The sequence below is a fragment of the Leucopleurus acutus genome (assembly GCF_964270905.1).
Source record: "Leucopleurus acutus genome assembly, chromosome: 2".
Lineage (NCBI taxonomy): Eukaryota > Metazoa > Chordata > Mammalia > Artiodactyla > Delphinidae > Leucopleurus > Leucopleurus acutus.
Window position 1 is genome coordinate 156,959,887 of NC_139143.1, and position 22,535 is coordinate 156,982,421.

The following is a 22,535-nucleotide window of genomic DNA, read 5'->3' on the forward strand; positions in this document are numbered from 1 at the left end:
AGAGGCCTTCTCCCAACCCGACTCTTTACTCTCAGCTCCTCATTCAGAGAGAGAGGGAGAAGAGATAGAGACAGAGACAGAAACATTCTCCTCTCAACTTCAGGCCCAGCCAGGGTGTCCTGGCCTTTACTTCCACCTCAGGGCCAAATGCAACACAATTTGTCACTTTCTTCTCATAGACGCCCTTCCTTCTGCTCCCCACTCATACCCTCTTCACAGACTCCATCTGCCCCATCTCTTCCCCACAGCCAGCCACCATTCCCTCCATCCTGTTTCCATAGACCATTTTCCCCATCTGCTTCCTGCAAAACCTACTGCCGTCACCAGCTTCCCAGACCTACCCTCATTCTCTACCCATGGACCCCCTTTTCCTCTCCCCAGACTCACTTCTGCCCCCAGCTCCACTCCACAGGCCTGGCTTCATGCCCTCCCCACAAAATGTAACTCTCTAGGTCAACCAGAGTCTCTCTGCCCACGTTCTCCTCACCCCTTCATTGCTCTATGCTTCATCTTCCTTGACCTGATTTCCTGTCCTTCCTTCCCTTCCCAACCTTCTTACTCTTCCCTGAAAAACTTTTGTTTCTGATCAGCAAAGTCTCCTCCACACTTAGCGGCTCCACACTCGCTCTGCCCACCTCCAGCCTGCCCTGGAAGCTGCCTCTTCCTCAGGGCGCCACTTCTGCATAGCCGACCCTGGAGGAAGCTGCTTATACTCTTAAACCCAAGGGATCTCAGGACTGGGAGAGGGGCTAATGTCTCCCCACCAAAGTCCAATTCAGTTCCTATTCTACCTGCTCTTTGTAAAAACCCTTGCTACTTTAGGGTCATGCCATTCAGCTGTATTGACCTTTGCCCCTCCTCTTGCTGTCATCTACAGACTCCAGAACAACCTGCTTTACTGGTACCTGGCTCACAAGCATCCTCTTCCCTTTTCCTTCCTCAGGTCCTGCCATCATCTGGGGGGATTTCAACGGCCATGTCAACATCTTGGCTGTCTTCTGTATTCCACTTGGGCCACCTGCTACCATGGTCATACCCTGGACCCTGTCATCACTTGAAACTACTCAAACTTCATTACTCCACTTTCTCATCATAACTCTCTCATTCAACTGTTTCCAAGATATGGGTTCTCTGACTTCATTGGGACCTCCAGCCCATAACACTTTTACTCTCTCTTATGCAGTTTAGGTGTAAGATCCACCATCTCAACCACTCTTTTGCCAGGATCCTCAACTTCCTTGTCCTTTGTCCTTCCATTTCATTCACCTGATAAAATTCAAACCTGGATCAACTCAATTCACCTCTCTGCAGCCACCAGTAGATGGCTGAATATTGTTGGGGGAAAAATACATAGCACACAACCATGCAGACTCCTGCTGCTACAAAATAATGGTCACCAACCTCAATAGGGCTCTAACTGCCCGGAAAGCTGTATGCTACCTCGGTCATCTTGCTCCCATTCTCCACTGCAGCTATTTCAATCCTTCTCTGCTGGTCTCAAATCTTGTAAATCATCTCCAATCCCTTTCTCCCTGGCTGATACCATGTCCCTATTCCACAGAAAAAGTAGGAACCACCATACAAGAATTCTCTCAAGTTCCTGCCACCAAATCTACTAATGTACTAATCTCACATGCCTCCTTTCTGTCACAGTGCAAATGTCCCTCTAAGTGAACTTCTCCACTAATGTTTTGGATCCCCTACTCAGGAGTCCCCAACCCCCAGGCCGCAGACCGGTAGCAGTCCATGGCCTGTTAGGAACCGGGCCGCACAGCAGGAGGTGAGCGGCGGGCAAGGGAGCGAATCTTCATCTGCCGCTCCCATGGCTCCCCACTGCTCGCGTTACCGCCTGAACCATCCCCTCCTCTGCCCCATCTGTGGAAAAATTGTCTTCCACCAAACCGGTCCCTGATGCCAAAAAGGTTGGGGACTGTTGCCCTACCTTATTCTTTTTCTGGGGGCGCCACCCTCTGTTATCTCTTTTTCCCTATAATATTATCTTTTTCTCTTTGCTGGATCCATGCCAACAGCATTTCTCCCATCTGAATAAAAACCTGCCTCTCCTTCCAGCTATTTTCTTCTCTCTTTTTGCCTCTTAAAGAGCCAAACTTCTTAAAAGTGTAGTCTTCACTTCCTCACCTTCCCACCCACTTCTCAACTCACTGTAATTCGACCTCAGCTCCCACCAGGCCACTGAAACTGCCTTTACAACCACTTCCTTGTTTCTAAAGCCAGTGGATTTTTTTTAGACCTTATTTTACTTGATTAGTCATCAGCCTTCAACACTTTCCTCCCCTGGTTTCTGGGAAACCATGTTCTACTACTGATTAATTAACCACTGTGGACACTTCATCTCAATTACTTTTGCAGAACCTCAAATGTAGGTGCTTCTCAGGGCTCTGTCCTAGGCCCTCTTCTCTTCTTACTCTACACATACTCCCTGGGCAAGCCCAACAAATCAATCCACTCATGTGGCTGCCATATAAGGCACAACAGACTGCACATTTTAATTTCCAGTTTAGACTTATCTTGCAAACTCCAGTCAGGCATACTAAGCTGCCTCTTGGACACCTCCACTTGGATGTCCCACTGGCACCTCAAACTCACTATGCCCAGAACTGACCCTCTCCTAAGAACTCTCCTTTCTGTTTGCCCAAAGCAGGAATTTAGAAGTCATTCTTCATTTTTTCTACTCACCCCATGTCCAACCAGTCACCAAGTCCAGTTCTTTTAAACTCCTAAGTGTCTAAGGAATTCATCCCCTTTTCTTCAATCCTGTTACCTCTCCATGTTTCAGGCCACCATAATCCTTCCCCATTACTAAAACAACTTCCAAAACTGGTCTCCCTCCTTCTCCCAGTCCCCAATCCATTCTCTTCATTGATCTTTCTAAAACACATATCTGATTGTTACTCTTCCACTTAAAGCCCTGCAGCCTCCCCATTGTCCTTAGGATAAAGTCTAAGCTCTTGTGCTCATTGGTGTAAACTGCATTGGAAATTTTTTCCATCAGTAAGATCTACCCATAAGTTCAGAGCTGAGCGTGGTACCAAAGACCCTCCAGAATCTGGGCCTACCTGTTCCTCCAAGGTTGCTCTCCCATTAGTCTCTCCTCTGGCCAGGAAATGCTCATAATTCCTGGCACCGACCCCTCACTTTCCTCTCCTTTTATAAATTTATTTATTTATTTTTGCCTGCGTTGGGCCTTTGTTGCTGCACGTGGGCTTTCTCTAGCTGTGGCGAGCGGGGGTTACTCTTCGTTGCAGTGAGTGGGCTTCTCATTGGGTGGCTTCTCTTGTTGTGGAGCACAGGCTCTAGGCACGCGGGCTTCAGTAGTTGTGGCTCACAAGCTCTAGAGTGCAGGCTCAGTAGTTGTGGCTCATGGGCTTTGTTGCTCTGCGGCATGTGGCATCTTCCCCGACCAGGGCTCGAACCCGTGTCCCCTGCATTAGCAGGCAGATTCTTAACCACTGCGCCACCAGGGAAGCCCTCACTTTCCTCTCTTTGAGCCCTGTAAGGTCTCACGTCTCCACAAGTCTTTCAAAACCCAGCTCAAGAGCCATCAGCACTGCCATAAATGCCCCTTCTAATTCTGAGCTCCTAAAATCCTTAGGGCCTACTCTTCTTGTAGTACTTATCCCTTGCACAGTATTGCAGTTGGCTCATGCATGATTTCTTTCCCTCTCCTTTTAAGACTTACGGAAGTCAGAGCCAAAAACTTAATCCTCACTAGAGTCCACCTATGTAACAGGTGGTCAGTAAATATTTTTTAAGCGCGTTGATAAATTTAAGAAAACTGTACCCCCTAGCCCCTTTATGTCCCGCACGAACAGGGCATTCTCTAAAGTATTCGCTAGAAAATAGCACCTCCTTTGCATCCTCCCCATCTCACCAGTCAGAATATTCCTCGACCAGCTGGGTGGAGGATGGGCTGGCACGCATTCCTGTGGTCGTTTTGTACGGTTTTCTACCTCCAGCCCTCGGAGCTGCGGCTGGTAGAGGGTAGTAGAGATAGCTAGGTGATGTAAGTCAAAGGGCACTGCTGTCCATCCAGTACGATAAGACACGGTTTAGGAAGGAAAACCCTCCCCGACCCCAGAACACAGCAACTCTCCCGCAGACCCTCTTACCTACACAGGAGGGTGGGGACTCTTCCTGACCGGCGTCTTGGCTGGCCAATACCTGACCCAGATCAAGCGAGTCAGCCAATGGCTGAGGGCCAGGGATAGAGCGGGGCGGGGCATGGTTGCTAGGGCCGAGCTAGCAGGGTGCTGCGTGAGGCCCCGAGAGAGACTCGGTGGTTGCTAAGGCGGGAGGTCACAGAGCGCAACTCAGGGATTGGGTAGCGTCGAGGGAGGTGGGTGGTGATTGGGCGGTGCCCAGGAGGCTCCCGGGTGAGGTGCGGGAACGTGAGCGAGAGTTCCGGCCGGAGGCCCGAGCTGAGGGCCGGCGCCTTCATCATGGCCTCGGCCCAGCTGGACTACACCATCGAGATCCCGGATCAGCCCTGCCGGAGCCGGGGTATGGAATGAGGGTTGGGTCCAGTCGTGGGGAGGTGACCTAAGGAGTCTGTGGGTCTCAAGCGCAGCTGTGGCCCCGCCCCTCTCGCGGCCCTGTCCTCTCGCGGCCCACCCCCTCACGGGGGGGCCCCTCTCACCGCAGGTCCTAGACTTGGGTCCAGAGAGCCCCGCCCCCTAGTAAGCCCCTCCCCCAGAGTGCTCTTGGTGTCCGAGCCCCGCCCCTTCGCGGCGTCTACCCGACCCCTAACCCCGTAGGTTGGGGCCCTTCTTTCTGTCTCTTTAGTCGGAGTTCCCAGGCCCGTACCTTCACTTCTCTCCTGGTAGCTGAAGGCCCTCCTGATTCTTTTGTTTGGGGTCGGGCTTCCCACAGCTAGCCTTTCTTCGGCAGTTGTGGTTAGGGGTCCCAACCATTATATTTCATCCACTGTTTTCCTCGGGGTCCATGCAAAAGCCCAGGACACAGAGCCTTCATCCCTCCCTCCTCTGCACTCTCCTTGGCAGTGGTTACAGAGCCGTCTCTGCCATGAAATAGAAGTCTGCTCAAATCCTGACTCCTCCCTTTAGTAGCTGGATGACCTTTGGCACGCTTCAGCTCTGAACTTCGGTTTCCTCATCTGCACAGCTGGGGTACCAATAGTAACCTCCCTCCTAGGGTTGTTGGTTGCACAACTGAGATTATTTGTCTAAAGGACCCAGCATAATGCTTGGCACAGAGTGAGCTTAATGATTAGCTTTGTTTTCCTCTCTACAGTCATATCATTACAGAAAGATGTGTGGGAGGCTCCACAAAATTAGTAGCCTGTAGAACAGGTCTGGGTCCCTGTCCGTGTGAGTCAGATTGGGGGCCCAGAGAATGGAAAGTTTGGCCCTGATTGGGAATCATGGTAGAGGAGCCTTGACATGCACCCCAGCCTAAGCTGCATGTCTTGCCTGCGTTACTCCACATCGTCTTCACACCTCCAGCTGCAGCTCAGCCTCTTCTATTGCTACCACAACCATCTTCCCAGTGCAAAGCTTTGATCTTATCACTGTTCTACATAAAACCCTTTAGTGGCTCCTTATTGCCCTCAGGATAAATCAAATCCAGATTCCTTAGCATGGTATTCAAAGTCCTCCATAATTTAGCAGACCCTGCTTACCTCTTTGATCACTGTGTCCTTCCACTGTTCAACTTGAGTTTTATGTTCTAGCAACCCCAAACTGCTTGTGATTCTCCACACACTTCTTGCTTCTCTGCCTGTGCTGCCTCCATTTCTTCTGTCTGGAATGCCCTTTCCCTCTGCTGCCCCACACTGCCCCCTCGCTTCCCTAGTTCATTATTTAAGGCTTCGCTCAGATGTTACCTCTTTCAGGAGAGCCTTCCCAGACCCCTCCTATTGCATCTTGTGTTCCTTGGGTGGGGTCTAGGAGGGGAGTGCAACCCCTAGGCTCCCCCAGAACAGATGGCTCCAGACCAGCTGTATTTCCCTAGAGCCCTCTGTTGGCCGAGGGCTCTTAGGCTTATAGATGTAAAAATGCTTTTGAAAAGTTTTGGCATCAGTGGGAGATAAAGCCAGTTAGTAATATTGCCCTTGGAGGACCTTCAGCTGCAAAGAGCTGGGGCTGCCTTCTGCATGGCCAGGAGGGCAGAAGTTCTCCTTCATCCCACGTGGGCAACCTGGCGGTCTTGACTTGCATTTCTCTCTCTCTCTCAGGAGTTCTACCTCCTGCTGTTCTATGGCTTTGGCAAGTTATTGAACCTCTCTGAGCCTCAGATTCCCTGTTGTGAGGGTTAACAAGGTAGTGACTGGATGTGTGTGCCTGGCATGGAGCAGGTGCTCCGTTGGTATATTTCCTCCCCTTGTGGCTCCCCTCCCTGCTTCAGGGGGCTGGGTCCTAGAATTGGAGGAAATCTCAGGGGGCCACTTTGTCCTGCATCCTTCTCCTGGCATGAGAGCATGCTGTTGCCACCAGACCCTTCCCTGACAGGATGCTTCCTCCCAAATATCCTGGCCTGTTGGAGGCAACTGGGATTGTTAGAAAGTACTTCCCTTTCTTGAGCCACAATAGGCCTTCCTGTCATTTCTGCTTTCAGTTCAGCATTTGCTGTGTCCTGGCGATGGGTTAGTTGCTGGTGCCTCAGAAGTGACTCACACACAGACTCCTTCAAGGAGCTGTGGTTCTGGGGAGGGCTGAGGGCTTAGAAGCAGGGGGTTTCACAAAGACGTGGTAACCGCAGGGCTAGGAGGTCGTGGTGGGCGCAACACAGAGCAAGGTAGTCTCTCTTCCTCTCTTTTCAAGCTCATCTCTCTTCTCCAAGAGAAATACCTCCAGGGCCTTCAGTTGTTCCTCCTCTGGTGTGGTTCTAATAGCCTCCTCCTTCTGATTGCTCCTCTGCACTGGCTTTGGTTTCTCATTCCTTTCCCTCTCAAAGTGCATAGCCCAGAGCTGACCTCAAGGCGGTATGGCCCTCAGAAGGAAGTGACAGCACTGTGATCCCCTGAATCTGTTTTCTTCCTGTCTGCAGAGAGCTCCCCTCCAGGCTGACAGGGCTTCACAGACAATCTTGGGGGGTCCAGAGATTGTCTCTCTTTTTGCAATTACTGTTTAATGGTGGAGAAGTGTGTAGGACAGTCATATTTGGTTTCTGGAATTGCTTTTCCCCCATAATTGAGCATCAGAGCCACAGAGCCCAGCACTGCTGTGAGTTGATAGAGAGGCGAGCAGCTTCTGCTGGCACATCAGTTAGCTGGAAGGCAGCTATAGATCTGGGGTCGTTCAGAGCCCAGGGTCCTTCTGCTGGGATTCCCACCAGCAAGTATCCGTGGCTGTCTGGGCCAAATGAGGGTCGTCTGCCTGGTCCTTTGCTGAAGCTGATCCCTTGACCTAGCATTTCCCGCCATCCCACCCACTCCTCTTTGACCAGTGATCCCCTCACCCTCCTAAGTGAGAGTCGGGTATTCTCATCTCATTTCCTTGGGGAAGGTTCTGTTCTCAGGGCTCCCACAGCAGGGATCCCTGTCGTGTTGCTGGAGGTTTTGCTCAGTGTTGCCAGAGCCTGGCAAGGATGAAGTGCCAAATGAGCTGAAGGGAGTCGTTTAGGCAGCACTTGGGCCCCGCCCAAGTTGCTCTGCCATCCCAGGCCAGGGCTGTGCTGCCCTTCCTCCCAGCCAGAGAATGGTCAGCCAAGCCCTGCCCTGGGGCCCCTCTGCAGCTCACTGGCAGGCCAGCAGGCCTTCTTAAAGGCACCCTGTTGCTTTCATGTTCAGTAAACATTTTTTAGAAATAATTGATTCACAGAATTAATGAGGCTGGGACAAGGGGCTCACTCTTAGAGTACAAAGAAAGCCTTCGGTGGGGGGGGGGTCACAGAGAAGGGAAGTGATAGGTTTATTGTAGGCCCAGGCTTAATTGTCAGTCTGCTCTTCTGCTGAGCGCCTGCCGGGGTCAAAGAAATGTAGACCTTGTCTTGACCCCCAGGAAGTTCTCCCTGGCACTGGGGAAACAGTCTGGGGTGGACCACAGTCCAAACAACCATGGTGGGCCCCAGGGGTCAGCTGCCTTCCTGGAGTAGAGTGGCCCAAGCTGGACCTGGAGCTGCGGGAGGGCTGACAGGTAGATGGGGAGCAGCAGGAAGTGCAGAACTAGGGGCACTGGGAGGACTGAGAGTGGCCCGAGAGAGCAGGGCCCTGGCGGCAGGCCGCCGGGTGCTTTCAGGAGCCGGAGAGAAAATCTCAAGAGCTGTCATACCAGGGAGGCCTCAAAGGCCCGGGCGAAGGGTTGGGACTAGACCCTCTTCTTGTCTGTGGGGACCCCATAGGTGCTTTTCTTTTTTAAACAGTGGAGTTTTGTTTATTTTTTTAATCACGGTATGTTTTCTTTCATACATTAATAAAAACCCTTCCTAATTTGTCTGCTTTATACCAGGCACCGTGCTAGGCCCTGGATCTGAGCTCCAGACGTGAAGGACCCTTTGCTGGCCTCCTTTGCCTGAGATCTCTGTGGTTTCTGTTGCACTTACATTGTTGACCATGCCTGGCTCACATGCCAGGCCTGCCAGGAACCTCTCTTATGATTTTATTACTTCTCACGACCACCTTGTGAAGTAGGGAGTACTCTTATCCCGTCTTACAGATGAGGAACAGAAGCTCAGGGGAGGTGAAGTATCTTGCCCCAAGTTATCCCAGATTCCAACTTGGGAGCCTCACTCCAAAGCCTGTGCATGCAGATTTCAGTTGCCATCAGGAAGTACTGCCTGAATACAGTTCCATTTCTAGGAAACAGTTAAGGACATGCAGGAAGAAAGAGGTGTCCATTAAAGTATTTTTATAACAGCAAAAGATTGGAAACAACATCATGTCCAATAATGGGAGCTTGGTCACCATAAATTATGAAATATTCTATAGCTGCTCTGCAGCCACTAAAAAGAATGGGGTAGAGATATATAAACCGACAGGGAGAGATGTTCACAATATATTGCTAAATTGAAGAAAGCAGATTACAAAAGCAGTATGGTTCCAGTTTTATGAGATATTCATTTTCTGCTTTTTCTACAGTGAGCATGCATTCCTCATGAAGTAATAATAACTTCAATTCATTGAACTCTTTCTTTGTGCCAGGGTAACATGCTAAGCCCTCAGTAGTCACTGTCTTATTCAGTCCTATGTATTATTATCCCCATTTCACAGATAAGGAAATTGAAGCTTAGAGAACTAGCTCAAGGTCTGTTTCATAGTTATTGGTAGCAGAACCAGAGACTTGAACCCAGGTATGGTTTTATACAGTATGCACTCCTAGATACCATGCTACTCTCCTATGCTGTTACTCCAAAAAAAAAAAAAAAAAATTTAAAATGAAGTAATTTGGTTTAAATATAGGAACTGTGAGACTCTAGAAAGTATTTCTTGGGAGTAGAGGAAATTGAGGATCCTTTTATTCCTTGTATTTTAAGAAGAAAACATAGGTTCTTTGTACTTTCGTTCTGGCTTGCAGAAGAAAAGCACATATTGTTCCACAGATTCTTATCTTGTCAGCCCTTTCCTTTGTCTTCCCCATATGCCCCTGGGATATACACAATCCAATTTATGCTTTAGTTTTATGACTTGAACTGTTGTACAATATAGTATGTATCTGTGATTCTTGTATTATTGGTGTCAGTGTTGTTTATTGAGAAAAGTCCAGAGGACAGAGAGCCCGTGGGATTAAATTGTTTTGTGGGGTACTCAAGAAGTGCCAGGGTTGAAAAGAATACTTCTGCCTTGCCAAGGGGCTTCTGGGTATCCGTGATCTCTTTGACTTCTCAAGTGCTGTTGACTCTGCAGGACACCTCCCCCCACCCTTTTTAAAAGAATAATATTTTAACTCTCATTGCAAAAGTGATACATAGGGATTTTAGAAAGTGAGTAGAAAAAAAAATCATGAAAAAGAAATTGCCTCTGATCCCAGAAATAATTGCTATTAATGTTTGATGTATTTTTTCTATACATAAGTATGTGTAGGTATGTGTGTATGTATGTATATAGGTATTCTGTTGTACTCACTTCTTTGCAGCTTGCTTTTTTGCTTAATGTGTTACTGTTAATTCTTAAAATAATAACATTATTGAGATACAATTCACGTACCATAAAATTCACCCTTTTAAAATGTGCAATTCATTGGTTTTTAGTATATTTACAAAATTGTGCAACTGTCACCACTGTCTAATTTCAGAGCATTTTCATCACCTCCAAAAGAAGCCCTGAACCATTAGCAGTCTCTCCCCATTTCCCCCTCCCTCCAGCTCCTGGCAGCCACTAATCTACTTTCTACTGTGTGGATTTGCCTATTCTGGACATTTCATATAAATGGAATCATGCAATATACGGTCTTTGTGTTTGACTTCTTTAACTTAGCATATGTTTTCAAGGTTCATCCATGTTGTAGCAGTGCTTCATTCCTTTTTATGACCAAATAATATTCCATTGAATGGATATACCACATTTTATTCATCCATTTACAGGTGATAGGCATTTGGATTGTTTCTACTTTTTGGCTATCGTGAATAATGCTGCAGTGAACATTCGTGTACAGGTTTTTGTGTGGACATATGTTTTCAGTTCTCTTGGGTATATACCTAGGAGTGGAAGTGCTGGGTCATATGGAAACTCAATGTTTAATTTTTTTTGAGGAACTGCCAAACTGCTTTCTAAAGTAGATGCACCTTCTTTGCTTTCTCACCAGCAGTGTATGAGGGTTCTGAATGTTCCATATCCTCATCAACACTTGGTATTATCTGACTTTTTATTATAGCCATCCTAGTGGGTATAATGTGCTGTCTCGTGGTTTTGATTTTCATTTCCCTAATGACTGTGATGTTGAGCACCTTTTCATGTTCTTATTGGCCATTTGTACATCTTATTTAGAGAAATGTCTTCAAATCCTTTGCCCATTTTAAAGTTGGGTTATTTGTCTTTTTATTTTTGAATTGTGAGAGTTTTTTTATGTATCCTGGATACAAACCCCTTATCAGATATATGATTTGCAAAAATTATCTCCCATTCCATGGGTTTCTTCATTTAAAAAAAAATAAATTTATTTATTTATTTTGGCTGCATTGGGTCTTCGTTGCTGCACGTGGGCTTCCTCTAGTTGTGGTGATCGGAGGCTACTCTTCATTGGGGTGCGCGGGCTTCTCATTGCGGTGGCTTCTCTTGTTGCGGAGCATGGGCTCTAGGTTCGTGGGCTTCAGTAGTTGTGGCACGCGGGCTCTAGAGAGCAGGCTTAGTAATTGTGGCGCGCGGGCTTAGTTGCTCCGCAGCACGTGGGATCTTCCCGTACCAGGGCTCGAACCTGTGTCCCCTGCATTGGCAGGTGGAGTCTTAATCACTGCGCTACCAGGGAAGTCCGGTTTCTTCACTTTTTGATGGTGTCCTTAGATGTTCAAAAGTTTTCAATTCTGATGAAGTCTATTTTTTCTTTTATTCCTTGTACTTGTAGTCATGTCTAAGAAACCATTCCCTAATCCAAGGTCACAAAGATTTACTCTTACATTTTCTTCTAAGAGTTTTATAGTTTTAGGTCTTACATTTATGTCTATGATCTGTAGACATAATATGTGTTTACATTATGTATGTTGTATGTTTAATGTATTACAGACTATTTCCATATGTTTAATGTATGTTTAATGTATTACAGACTATTTCCGTATGATTAAACATTTTTCTTTCATAGAAGTAGAATTACTAAGTCAAAGAGTGCATGTTTTTGAGGCTTTTAATACATGTTCCAAAATTGTTGTGATTCTCTTCTCCCTATCATTTCCTTCCCCCTTCCTACCTGTCCCCCACTGCTCTGGTTCAGGCATTTGCCAACTCTTGCCTTGCATGTTACAGTAGTAACACGACCTGTTCTTAACGGGCCCTTTCAGTGCAGTGGATAAGCACAGTGGCATGGTGATGGTGGTGCTGTGACAATACAGAGGAGGGGCATCTAACCCAGTCTAGTGATGAAGGGGCTGGAGAGGGCATCAAGGGGGGCTTCTTGGATGTCAACAGTGAGCTGACTCAGCAGGTGGCGTGGGCATTAGCAAAGCATAACATGGAGCATCAGCCTCCAGGGCTGGGGAGTGAGGAGCATGTGCAAGGTCCTGGAGGCGGGGGGTAGTGTGGCATGGTGGTCCAGAGATGCATGCTGGCTGTGCCACTTCCTGGCTGTGTGTTTTGGGGGAAAAAGACTTACCCTCTCTGTGTTTTAGTTTTCCTATCTGTAAAATGGGGATAGCAATAGTAGCTAACTCCTAGGGTGGTCAAGGGACCAAATGAGGCAGCGTATGTTGAGGTTCTGACTGCGATGGCCAGTCCCTGAGGAGGAGCAGGTGGAAGAGGTTGGTGTTGGATCTGTTGATATACAGAGGCAGCCATGTGTACGGGTTTGGAGCTGAGTGGAAAGAGATTTGGTTAAGACTTGTTTTTTTTACCCAGGGGGCCCCCTGGGGTAGTGGTGATGAGCTAGTCTCTGGGTCAGACCACCTGGGTTTGGATTCCAGCTTCACTGCTTATTAGTTGTGTAACCTTGAACAATTATATACTATCTCTGTGGCTTAGTTTTTAATCAGTAAAATGAGAATAATAACAGTACCTTGTTCATACGATTGTTGTGAGGATTAAATGAGTTGATATATAAAGTGCTTCGAATAGTGCCTGACACAATTCTCTTTTTGCTGTTATCGTTATTGTTTTTCTTGGTGATGGCAAAGAGGGGGAGGTAGGAGCTAAAGGAGATGTGGAATTCAGAGAGGTTTGTGATGGTTTAGGACCAAGGTGGGTTTGATTGCCTGTGCAGGGCTGTGGTAAGTCCTGGTGTAGAAGTGGGAGACAGAGCCAGTGCCCGAGTCTTCAGTGCCTGAGGGGCAGTGGCCAGAGGCCAGGAGATGTCAGCAGTGGGAGGGGGATAGGGGAATGACCAGTGGAAGGAGCATAAAAGGAGCAGGGGCTTTTACAGAGAATGGAGGAATCATGACCCGGAGGTGGCAATAAATAACAATAGCCATAGCTCTTACTTTTATTACTCTGGAAAGGGCAATAGGTAACAAGAAGAATGCCAGCTCTTTCTCCTTGGATCTGTCTTTCAGTTTGCAGCCACATGCTCATTCATTCAGCATGTTTCTGCTGAGTGCCTAGACAGGCCAGCTACAGTGCTGGGCACCGGGAATCTGGCGCTGAATGCAACAAACCCAGGTCCTGCCTTCACAGAGCCTACTGGCTGAGGGGAGACGGACATTATACGAGTAACTGTGCAAGTCATTAATCAATACACACTGGATCATGCCACTCCCCCAGTTCCAGAATCTTCATTCGCTCTCTACTGCTCCGGATAAAATCCTGACTCCTAGGCATGGCTTGGGGGACTTTCAGGATCGAGCCCCAGTCCCACTCTTGGCAGCTCTCCTGCCCACTTCTGCTCCCTCTTCCAGGCTTCTAGCCTCCTAGGACTGCTTGCCGTGCCCCAGAGCAACTGTAACATCTCCATCGTCCCCTGCCCCTGCTCATGCCCTTTCTCCACCTGGCATGCTCCTACGGTCCGTCAAGGCCAGCACAGCAAGCGAGTCTTCCTGTGGGAGGCCTTTCGCGGTCACGATCACGCTCTCAGCCATGTTCCCGGAGCATCTTGGACTTTTCTGGTTTATAGCGCTCCATGTCTAGAATCAGAGTGGGCAGCGTGGCTCCAGTGGGAGGAGGTCATGACAAAGGCTCTGAGTTAGGAATGGGCATGGAGAGGGGGCCCTGGGAAGAGACTGTGTCGGGGGCGTGGGAGATGCCTGTGGGTAGGAGGAGCACCTTGTGGTTCAGGGGGGTGGCCTCAAATGCTTGGCTGGAGTAGAAGGACAAATTCCCTCCTTTTAGGAATGTTATGGAAAGCTTGGGCTCTGGGAAGAGGCAGTGTGTCCAGGGTGTCCGTATTCTGAGTTTCTCCGTGGAGATGTGTGTCTGGTGAAGAGTCATTACTGCCTGAGTTGGTGAAGCCAAGGGTGCCGGCAAAACCTGCAGTGGAGCAAAGTGGAGTTATAGAGCCCTGCTGTGGGGTGAGGGGCAGCTCAGAGGCCCGGCAGAAGTGTCTGAACCTTCGTGGACTGGGAATGCCCCACCACTGCTGGTAAGGGCGGCCACCAGGGGATGTGACCGCCCCTGGCTGCCTTCTCTCTTTTTGAGATAAACCCCCAAACCCTTTGCTGGTGTCTTGGTGGTGGTACCTGGAGGGGAGCCCCATAGGCTGGAGGAAGGGAGCCCATGCTCAGACAGCTGCACAGAGGTTAGGGAGCCTCCCTGGGGCAAGTCTCAGAAATCCAGCTGCTGGACCTCAGAGGGTCAAAGGCAGATCCAAACTGTAGCTGTCGATTACCACGCATGAGGCTGCTGCAGCCTGAGCTTTACGGGTAGTCATTGCCAGCAAGGTTGGGCCAGGGCCCCAGTGAGGCCCAGATAGAGCCTCTCCACCAGAAAGGCCAGTGCAGGCGAAGAGCTGCCCTGGCCAAGGACAGGAGGCCACCAGGCCAAGAAAGGTGGTGAGAATATTTAGAGTGGCCTGGTTAGAGCTGTGGGACCATCTCTCTTATCAGAGGCTGAGGCCGGTGTCAGGGGAGCCTGGGACGGCTGGCAGGGGTCAGCAAGGGACTGAGGTGCTGGGAGCTCCTGGTCCAGGCTGAGTTGCAACTCAGTCTGGCATCCCCATGGGTGCAGGCAGTCAATCTCCAAAGGCCGGAGCTGCCACTGCTGGAGAGCAGGAACACTGAACTTTTCAATCACATTAATTTCCACAGGAAATTGTTGTCTTCCTTTTGTCCAAAGGTTAGTGATTTATATTTACCATCCTCTTAACTAGCCTTGAAATTTACTGTCGCCAGGTCACCACCAGCATCCGTAAATCTTAGGGTGGCAGCTGAGCATAGCCAAGTGGCTTGATCCTTGGAAGGGTACACCCTGGTCCTTTCAGAAGGGCAGATAACTAGCAACAGACAGTCCGTGCACAGAAGTCGCCCCAAGGAGGGTGGGTACTCACTTGGCAGGGGAAATGAGATGAGGTCTGACCGACAAGCTTGCAAGGAGGCCTTCAGAAGCAGCCATGGAGGAGGCAGGTGGCTTGTGCCTTGGCACATCACCGAAGGAGATGAGCTTCTAGTTGTGGACGGGGCTGGTGGCACAGGAGGTCTCAAGTGACTTAGCTAGGATGGGGAGCAGGGACCAGATTCCCAGCTCTACACTTCCTGTGTGACCTTAGGCAAGTAACTTAACCACTCTGTGCCTCAGTTTCCTCATCTGTAATAATATTATCGTATTGTTGTTGTGAGGGTTAAACCTCAGTAAATACTGGCTGTTATTCTTCTCTGTCAGGACAGGGTGGGTGGTTTGGTAGTGGCCGCCAGAGTCTGTCTGCTTCACTTCCCTGCTTATACTGCCCTATCCATTTCTCCTTTTTTTTTTTTAATAATTATTTTATTTATTTATTTTGGCTGCGCTAGGTCTTTGTTGCTGTGCGCGGGCTTTCTCTAGTTGCGGCGAATGGGGGCTACTCTGTTGCGGTGTGCGGACTTCTTATTGCGGTGGCTTCTCTTGTTGCAGAGCACGGGCTCTATGCATGTGGGCTTCAGTAGTTGTGGCGCACGGACTTAGTTGCTTCGTGGCATGTGGGATCTTCCCGGATCAGGGCTCGAACCCGTGTCTCCTGCATTGGCAGGCAGATTCTTAACCACTGCGCCACCAGGGAAGTCTCCCATTTCTCCTTTTAAAGACCTCTTCTTCCGTCTGCTCATGGAATTAGGACAGCAACTGGCAAACTTTTTCTGTAAAGGGCGGTATCTTAGGTTTTGTGAACTGCGTGGTCTCTGTTGCAGCTACTCCGCTCTGCTGTTTAGCTTGAAAGCAGCTGTATACATTATGTAAATGAATGAGCTGGGCTGTGTTTCAATAAAACTTTATTTGTGGACACTGAAATTTAAATTTCATATGATTTTCACATCACAAAATCTTCTTTTGATTTTTTTTTGTTTTGTTTTTGTTTTGTGTTCTTCTTTTGATTTTTAAACAAAAACATTTTAAAATGTAAAAAACATTTTTAGTTTTAGTTCGAAGGTCATATGAAAACAGATCGTGGGTCGAATTTGGCCCATGGCTTGTAGTTTGTAGATCCCTGGATTAGAAGGTGAAATTGCATGGTAGAAGTGTTTATTCACTTTTCTCACCTGGGCTATGTCTTTGAGTCACTAAAGAAAGGGGCCCTCGGGTGGGTTTTTCCAGTTACCCTGCAGCGCCTCCTGAGAAGCCTAAAAGCCAGTTGAAGTGAAGGACAGAGGAAGGAGCCCCCTGGGAACCTGAGGCACAGGGACCGGCAGGATGCCTGGGCCTGGTACCTGGCGCTCCTCTGCCAGCAGCCCGAGTAGCGCTGGCTCTGGATTGGCCAGTAACCCCCACCCCGAACCCTAGCTCCAGGGATGACAGTCTCATCCTGCTTGTGTTTCAGAGAACAGCCCCAACCAAGGTGGGAAGGAGGCGGGGACTCGACAGCCTTTGGTGATTCTCTTGGGCTGGGGTGGCTGCACGGACAAGAACCTGGCCAAATACAGCGCCATCTACCACAAAAGGGTGAGTACTGCAGGTGTGCGGACGCCCAGTGCGCTGGGGCCGCTCTGTGGGGCTCTCCCAGCTTTGGCTGCCCTCATCTCCGGGCTGCAGTGGAGGCTGACCACCAGTCAGCCCAGGAAGGCCTGGGAATGGCACCAAGAATAGCCTGTGAGGAAGACGCTGGGCCCATGGGGACTTGGGCAGGATTATCCACCCTTTGCAGCCAGCTCTGTGGCCTGGTCTGTCCCCTTCAGCCCCCTGACCTGCTCCCCCTCCTTCCTCCCCAAGCCCCACAGTGGACAGCCCATCCCAGATGTGCTCCCAGCTGCGGAGTCAGCCCAGACCTCCAGTCTCTGTTGGCTAGTGCTGCCACTCTGGGCAGCAGGAACCTGGGCCGGGTGTGCTGGGCATAGTCTGGACTCCTGGGGCTTTCTCCTTTTCTGACCAGGTGAGTTTCTGTCTTAGGGCTGACCATGACCCCTCACGTTTCCAGAGTAGAAGGGCCTCTTGGAAGAGAGATTCAGGACTGCGGTTTCCTTGCTTCATCTCAGGATGCACCAAGAGTTGTATGTAGAGGCTGTGGTTATTGGAGAGAGCCTCTGGGAAGCCCCTTTCACAGCTTTGGCCGCTGGCCTAACCCTGCCCTCCTCAGCCCAGACCTCCCAAAGCAGGGAGGCATCAGTACAGACCCCCAGCCACCAGCTGGAAGCCCTGAACTGAGGAGGAATGGCGCTCACCTGGGAGAAGGGCCAGCTGGGGCCCCCTCCTCTCAGCCTCCCTCCACTGACCCACATCTGTGCTGTGCCCCAGGTGTGTGGTGGCCCTGGAATGGGAGAGGAGTTGGAGGAAAGATGTAGTTCTGAGCTTGAGGCCTCCCCTCAACCAACAAGCCTGGTCCTCTGGCATTGCCTTATTCCTTAAGTAGTTTCAGCTGCTTCTGAATTCTACTTACTGGGTGAGGCTGGTTTGGCTTCTCCATTAGACTAAGATCCTTGAGGGCAGGCAGAGGACTGGGAATAGGTGAGTGTGGCCAGAACAGAGGACAAAAGAAAGGGCAAGTGTGAAGAGATGAGGCTGGGAGGGTCCTCAGGGGACTAAACAGGGGTGTGATGTTAGACTTGTGCTTCTGAGAGTCCCTCACTGCTGAGTGGGGAAAGGACTGTGGGGGCCAGGACCAGAGGCTGGGAAGTGAGTTTGTTGAGGTGGCCAGGACCTTGGGGCTGGTGGTGCTGGTGGAGGGAAGTTGATGGATCAAGGAGCTTGTTAGGAGGTAGAGTGGTCATTGGATGAGAGATTGTGTGTGGGCACAGGGATAGGGAGGGGTCTGGGTAATGCCAGGTTTCTGGCTGCAGCAGATCCTGGGCTCTTTGAAACAAGGAGCACTAGAAGAGAAGCCGTGGGCTCTGGGGTGGATGAGATTTCCCCCAGGGAGTGTGTAGAGGGCAAGGAGAAGAGGCCCAGGACAGAACCCAAGCTTAAAGAAGCAGAAGACGAAGAGGGTCCCACGTGGAAAGGAGGAGTGGCTACAGATGGACAAGAAAACTCAGGGAAATGTGATGGAATCCACAGGAAGAGAGTCTTAGGGAAATGGACCACTGTCGAGGGAGAGAGGAAAGATGTTCTTGGGGCAGACGGCATGGGAGGAAGTGATGGAGTGGAGGGAGGAAGTGATCCCAGGGAAGGCAGAGGGGTTGAGGTGGCAGCGCTCGTTGGCAGGGGGTTGTCTGGGAAAGGAATGGGTGCCTTTACCCCTTGGTCAGGAGGATAAGATGGGGGTAGAGAAAAAAATTTTCCAACCCCAAACTCCTGATACTTTATTATTTAAAAGAATATAAAAACGTCATAGTCTGTCCCCTAGAGATCACCTCTATTTAGCCTTAGTATATATCCTTTCAGCTTTTTTTCTGTTTGTGCATCTTTTCTTTACCTAAATAAGATCTCTTGAATACACTATTTTATATCCTGCTTTTTTTCGGACCATGATCTCCACCGTCCCATGTTAATACATTTTAATCTCATCGAGTTTCCAGTCCATATTCAGATTCTCTGATAGTCGCCAAAGTGTCCTTTACAGTTGATTTTCCCGAACCAGGGTCCAATCCAGGATCGCCCATTGCATCTAGTTATTTCGTTCCTTAAGTCTCTTATAAGTCTAGAACAGTCCATTTTTTCCTGTTTCTGTCTTATTGAAGAGCCAGGGCTATCAGAGAGTGTTTCTAAGCGCTCGTAATCCCAAATGCTGCCGGAAGGAAAGTACGGTGGGGACCGAAAGGTGTCATGGGATTTAGCCATTCGGGAGAACTTGGGCGACCATGGTAAGAGCAGTGCAGCTGTTAGACTGGAGTCAGTGGGAGGGGACCAGGTGGAGAGGGTGTCAAAGTTTGGGAAGGTGAAGAAAGGGTGGGACAGAGTTAGAGGGGAACATGATGGGAAGGCAGAGGCTTTAATTTTTTTTTAATGAGATCAGTTTGAGCAGGAATCTGGAACGAGGAAGGGACTGAAAGTACAGGAGAGTGAGGTGAGGGCAGATGGATCAGGCTGGGACCGAGCATGTGTGGAGATGGAGAGATGGTTGGCTTCAGGGGAGAGGGAAGAGACTGGGATCGGACAGCCAGTGAGAGCCCGGCCCTTGGTGCAGGGGGGTTCCAGGAGCATCTGACTCGGGAGGTGGCAGCAGAGATGGAAACCTCAGAGCGAGGCCCGGGGAAGCTTGGTGTATATGCCCTTCCTTCACAGGGGGTGTTGGGCGTTCACAAGGCAAGCTCTGTGCATGCACTTATGGGTGACGTGGAGGTGGAGGGCACATGCGCCCTCAGAGACGGTGAGTTCCCAGGACTTGCTGCTGGGTTTATGCCTGTATCAACAGGTAGTGCTGCATGGGAATGCTTCTGGGGAGAAGCGTGTGTGCACGCACATGTGTGGGCTCCTGAAGGTAGTATCTACAGTGGTGTGTGCGCTGTGGGTGTGCGTTGGTGGCTGTGCTTTTTTGTGCACTTCACAGGTGGTGCAGTGGGTGCCATGGGTGTCTGCATCTGTGGGGTGTGAGGCGGACAAGGCTGTGTTTAGTCCCAAGGGTTGTGTGTGTGTGGTGGTGGTGTGGAGTATGTTTGCGTTCGTGGGCGATGCTGTGTGTAAGTTGAGGGTGGGTGGAAAGCACCCTCTGGGGAGTTGGAGCAGAGCTCTTTGTGAAATTTTCCAGATCTGCGGGGCCAGGTAGCATCCGTGACCCCCCCTGCAGAGTCTTGGGAGGGGTGCTTAGGTACTAGGTGCTAGGGTCTTGGTGAGAGCAGAGCCAGGAGGAGTTGGGGCACATGTGATCACAGTCAGCGGGAGGGGACAAGGTCAGGAGGCTGATGGCAGGGTTACCTCAGCTGACCATCCCTCTCTGGCTCTGGGTCATTCGAGTACTGCACGCATGTAATTTTCTCCTTGTTATTACTCCTACCACCACTAATGACTGCTGTTCTTAGCTGAGGACTTTGTGCCAAGTGCTGTTTTGGGCACTCGAGGTACGTTTTTTCGTTTCATTTTCACCACAATCCCATGAGATGGATGTTATCCCAACTTACAGCTGGGAATGCAGACTCAGAAAGATGAAGTAAACTGCTGTTCATCCATACTGTTAATAAGTGCTGGTCCCAGGAATTGAGCCCAGAACTGTCTGACCCCAGAGCCTGCCTAACTCAGATTCCCCCGACAAGGGGCCCTTTGTCTCTGGCACATGTTAATGAGAGAGGATTAGGACTCAGGGTGGCTTTGGCTGCCTATTCTAACTGGCCTAGAAGGGGATCTGTGTGGAGACCTTGAGGTGTACTTGACTCAGGCATTGAGGGGCACAGAGGCCTAGAGAGAGTTTAGCTAAGATTTTAGAATTTGAGGAACAACGGAGTTTACTGTATTTGGAATTTCAGGGAGAGTGAGGAGTGATCCCAGGCCTTGGAACCAGACATTTGGGAGTATGGCCTCTGTTCTCAGGGCCCTGCGGGAAGGTGGCAGTGGCCAGAGACTGACGCCATGTGGGCCTGGCTCACGGGTGGCCTCTGGTGGTCAAGGCTGGGCCTGCAGGCTGTCTCGGGTGTTGGGTCTTGCGGGGATACCTGTTTGTCCCTGGGAAGTAGGGACAGGCAAGAGCAGAGTCGTTGTAGCAGGGTGTAGCCAAGCAGTGAGGCCTTAAATGTGCCAGAGTTGAGCAGATGAGGGTGCAGGGTCAGGGGTGGGAGGGAGACAGGGAGCGGACCAGAGTGAGGAGGCTGCCTTCTGGTCAGCCCAGATGTTTCCAAAGTGAGCTCTGGGCTCCAGGCCTCGCATACCATCCCAGGCTGAGGGGGCTTGGCCAGCATGAAGCGCTTATTCCACAAATGGGCCTGGAGTGGACCTTCCTGCGTCTGGGAGAGGTGAGCTGTTGCCCAGACTGCAGCAGGGCCTGGAGCACTGCCAGCTTATGGGCCTGTGGAAATTGGAGCTGCTGGACCCCTCTGACCTTAGCTGCTCCCCACCTCCCCACCCCATCCCCGAGGATGGACAGGGCCTCTCTCCTCTCCTCAGGGCTGCATCGTGATCCGATACACAGCCCCCTGGCACATGGTCTTCTTCTCCGAGTCCCTGGGCATCCCTTCACTTCGTGTCTTGGCCCAGAAGCTGCTTGAGCTGCTCTTTGATTACGAGGTTGAGAAGGAGCCCCTGCTCTTCCACGTCTTCAGCAACGCTGGTGTCATGCTGTACCGATACGTGCTGGAGCTCCTGCAAACCCACCGGCGCTTCTGCCACCTGCGTGTGGTGGGCACCATCTTTGACAGTGGTCCTGGCGACGGCAACCTGCTGGGGGCTCTGAGGGCGCTGGCAGCCATCCTGGAGCCCCGGCCTGCCGCGCTGCGCCTGCTGCTCCTGGTGGCCTTTGCCCTGGTGGCAGTCCTGTTCCACGTCCTGCTGGCGCCACTCACCTCTCTCTTCCACACGCACTTCTATGACAGGCTGCTCGACGCAGCCTCTCGCTGGCCAGAGCTCTACCTCTACTCCAGGGCCGACGAGGTGGTCCTGGCCAGGGACGTGGAGCGCATGGTGGAGGCACGCCTGGCGCACCGGGTCCTGGTGCACTCTGTGGACTTCAAGTCATCTGCACACGTCAGCCATCTCCGTGACTACCCTACTTACTACACGAGCCTCTGTGTCAACTTCATGCGCAGCTGTGTCCAGTGCTGAGGTCCTTGCCCTACCCACCTCACCTCTGCTCCAGAAATAAATGCCTGACACCTCCCCATAACCTACATCCATGGGTGGGGTCCTCTTCTGGTTCCACTCCCTGCAGCCCTCTGGGACTTTATGGTCCTCCAGGTAGAGAATTTCCATGGGCCTCTGTCCTGGGGACTGTGGTGGTCTGCTTATCCCAGGATTCTTGGGGCAGGAGTGCCTGCGCAGGTCTCTGTGGAAGCCTAGCAGTGGTTGTGTTTGGATAAGTGCAACAGGCTGCTGACTCCTGCGGCATTTAGGCTGTGAAGGGTTAATAATGCTGCAGGTGGGGGGTAGGGGTGAGGATGAGCCCCAGCATTGATCTCTGATTCCTTGAATAGAAGGTGAGCTTTGCAGGGAGGTGCCAGAGGGTAGGGGCAGGCTGGGGCAGGGGCTGTGATCTGTGCTCCCAAGTCCCGGAAGGGCAGAGCCCCACAGCATGGAGTGCCGTCCCTGTGGATCCCATTTAGCAGTTCACTCAGGCTTCTCATTGCCAGGGAGTCTAATGTGGAAGCCAGATGGGGAGCTGAGGGTACACAGGTGGGGGGGCCTGTCCAGGTGTACCACACTTTGCCAGGAAGCTGCTAGATCCAGGAAAGTTGCAAGATGTGTGTGTAATGGGCAGATGGAGTGGGGTGCAGGAAGACAGCAGCACCAGATGGGAGCTGGGACAAGCTGAGTCAGGAGCCCTAAAGACCAGAACCAGAACCACTGGCCT

At 50.6% G+C, this 22,535-nt stretch overlaps 1 protein-coding gene across 2 annotated transcripts; it reads left to right on the plus strand.

Moving 5' to 3' along the window:
- Window positions 1-4,390: 4,390 nt before the first annotated feature.
- Window positions 4,391-22,052, plus strand: TMEM53 (transmembrane protein 53). Of its 2 annotated transcripts, XM_082856515.1 has the most exons (3): window positions 4,391-4,521; window positions 16,491-16,612; window positions 21,137-22,052. In XM_082856515.1, the coding sequence occupies exons 1-3, from the start codon at window positions 4,461-4,463 to the stop codon at window positions 21,788-21,790; spliced, it is 837 nt and encodes a 278-aa protein (XP_082712641.1). In that variant the 5' UTR covers window positions 4,391-4,460; the 3' UTR covers window positions 21,791-22,052. The 2 variants fall into 2 exon arrangements, with proteins under 2 accessions (XP_082712641.1, XP_082712640.1); XM_082856514.1 differs by lacking the exons at window positions 4,391-4,521; window positions 16,491-16,612 and adding an exon at window positions 16,993-17,039.
- Window positions 22,053-22,535: the final 483 nt, after the last annotated feature.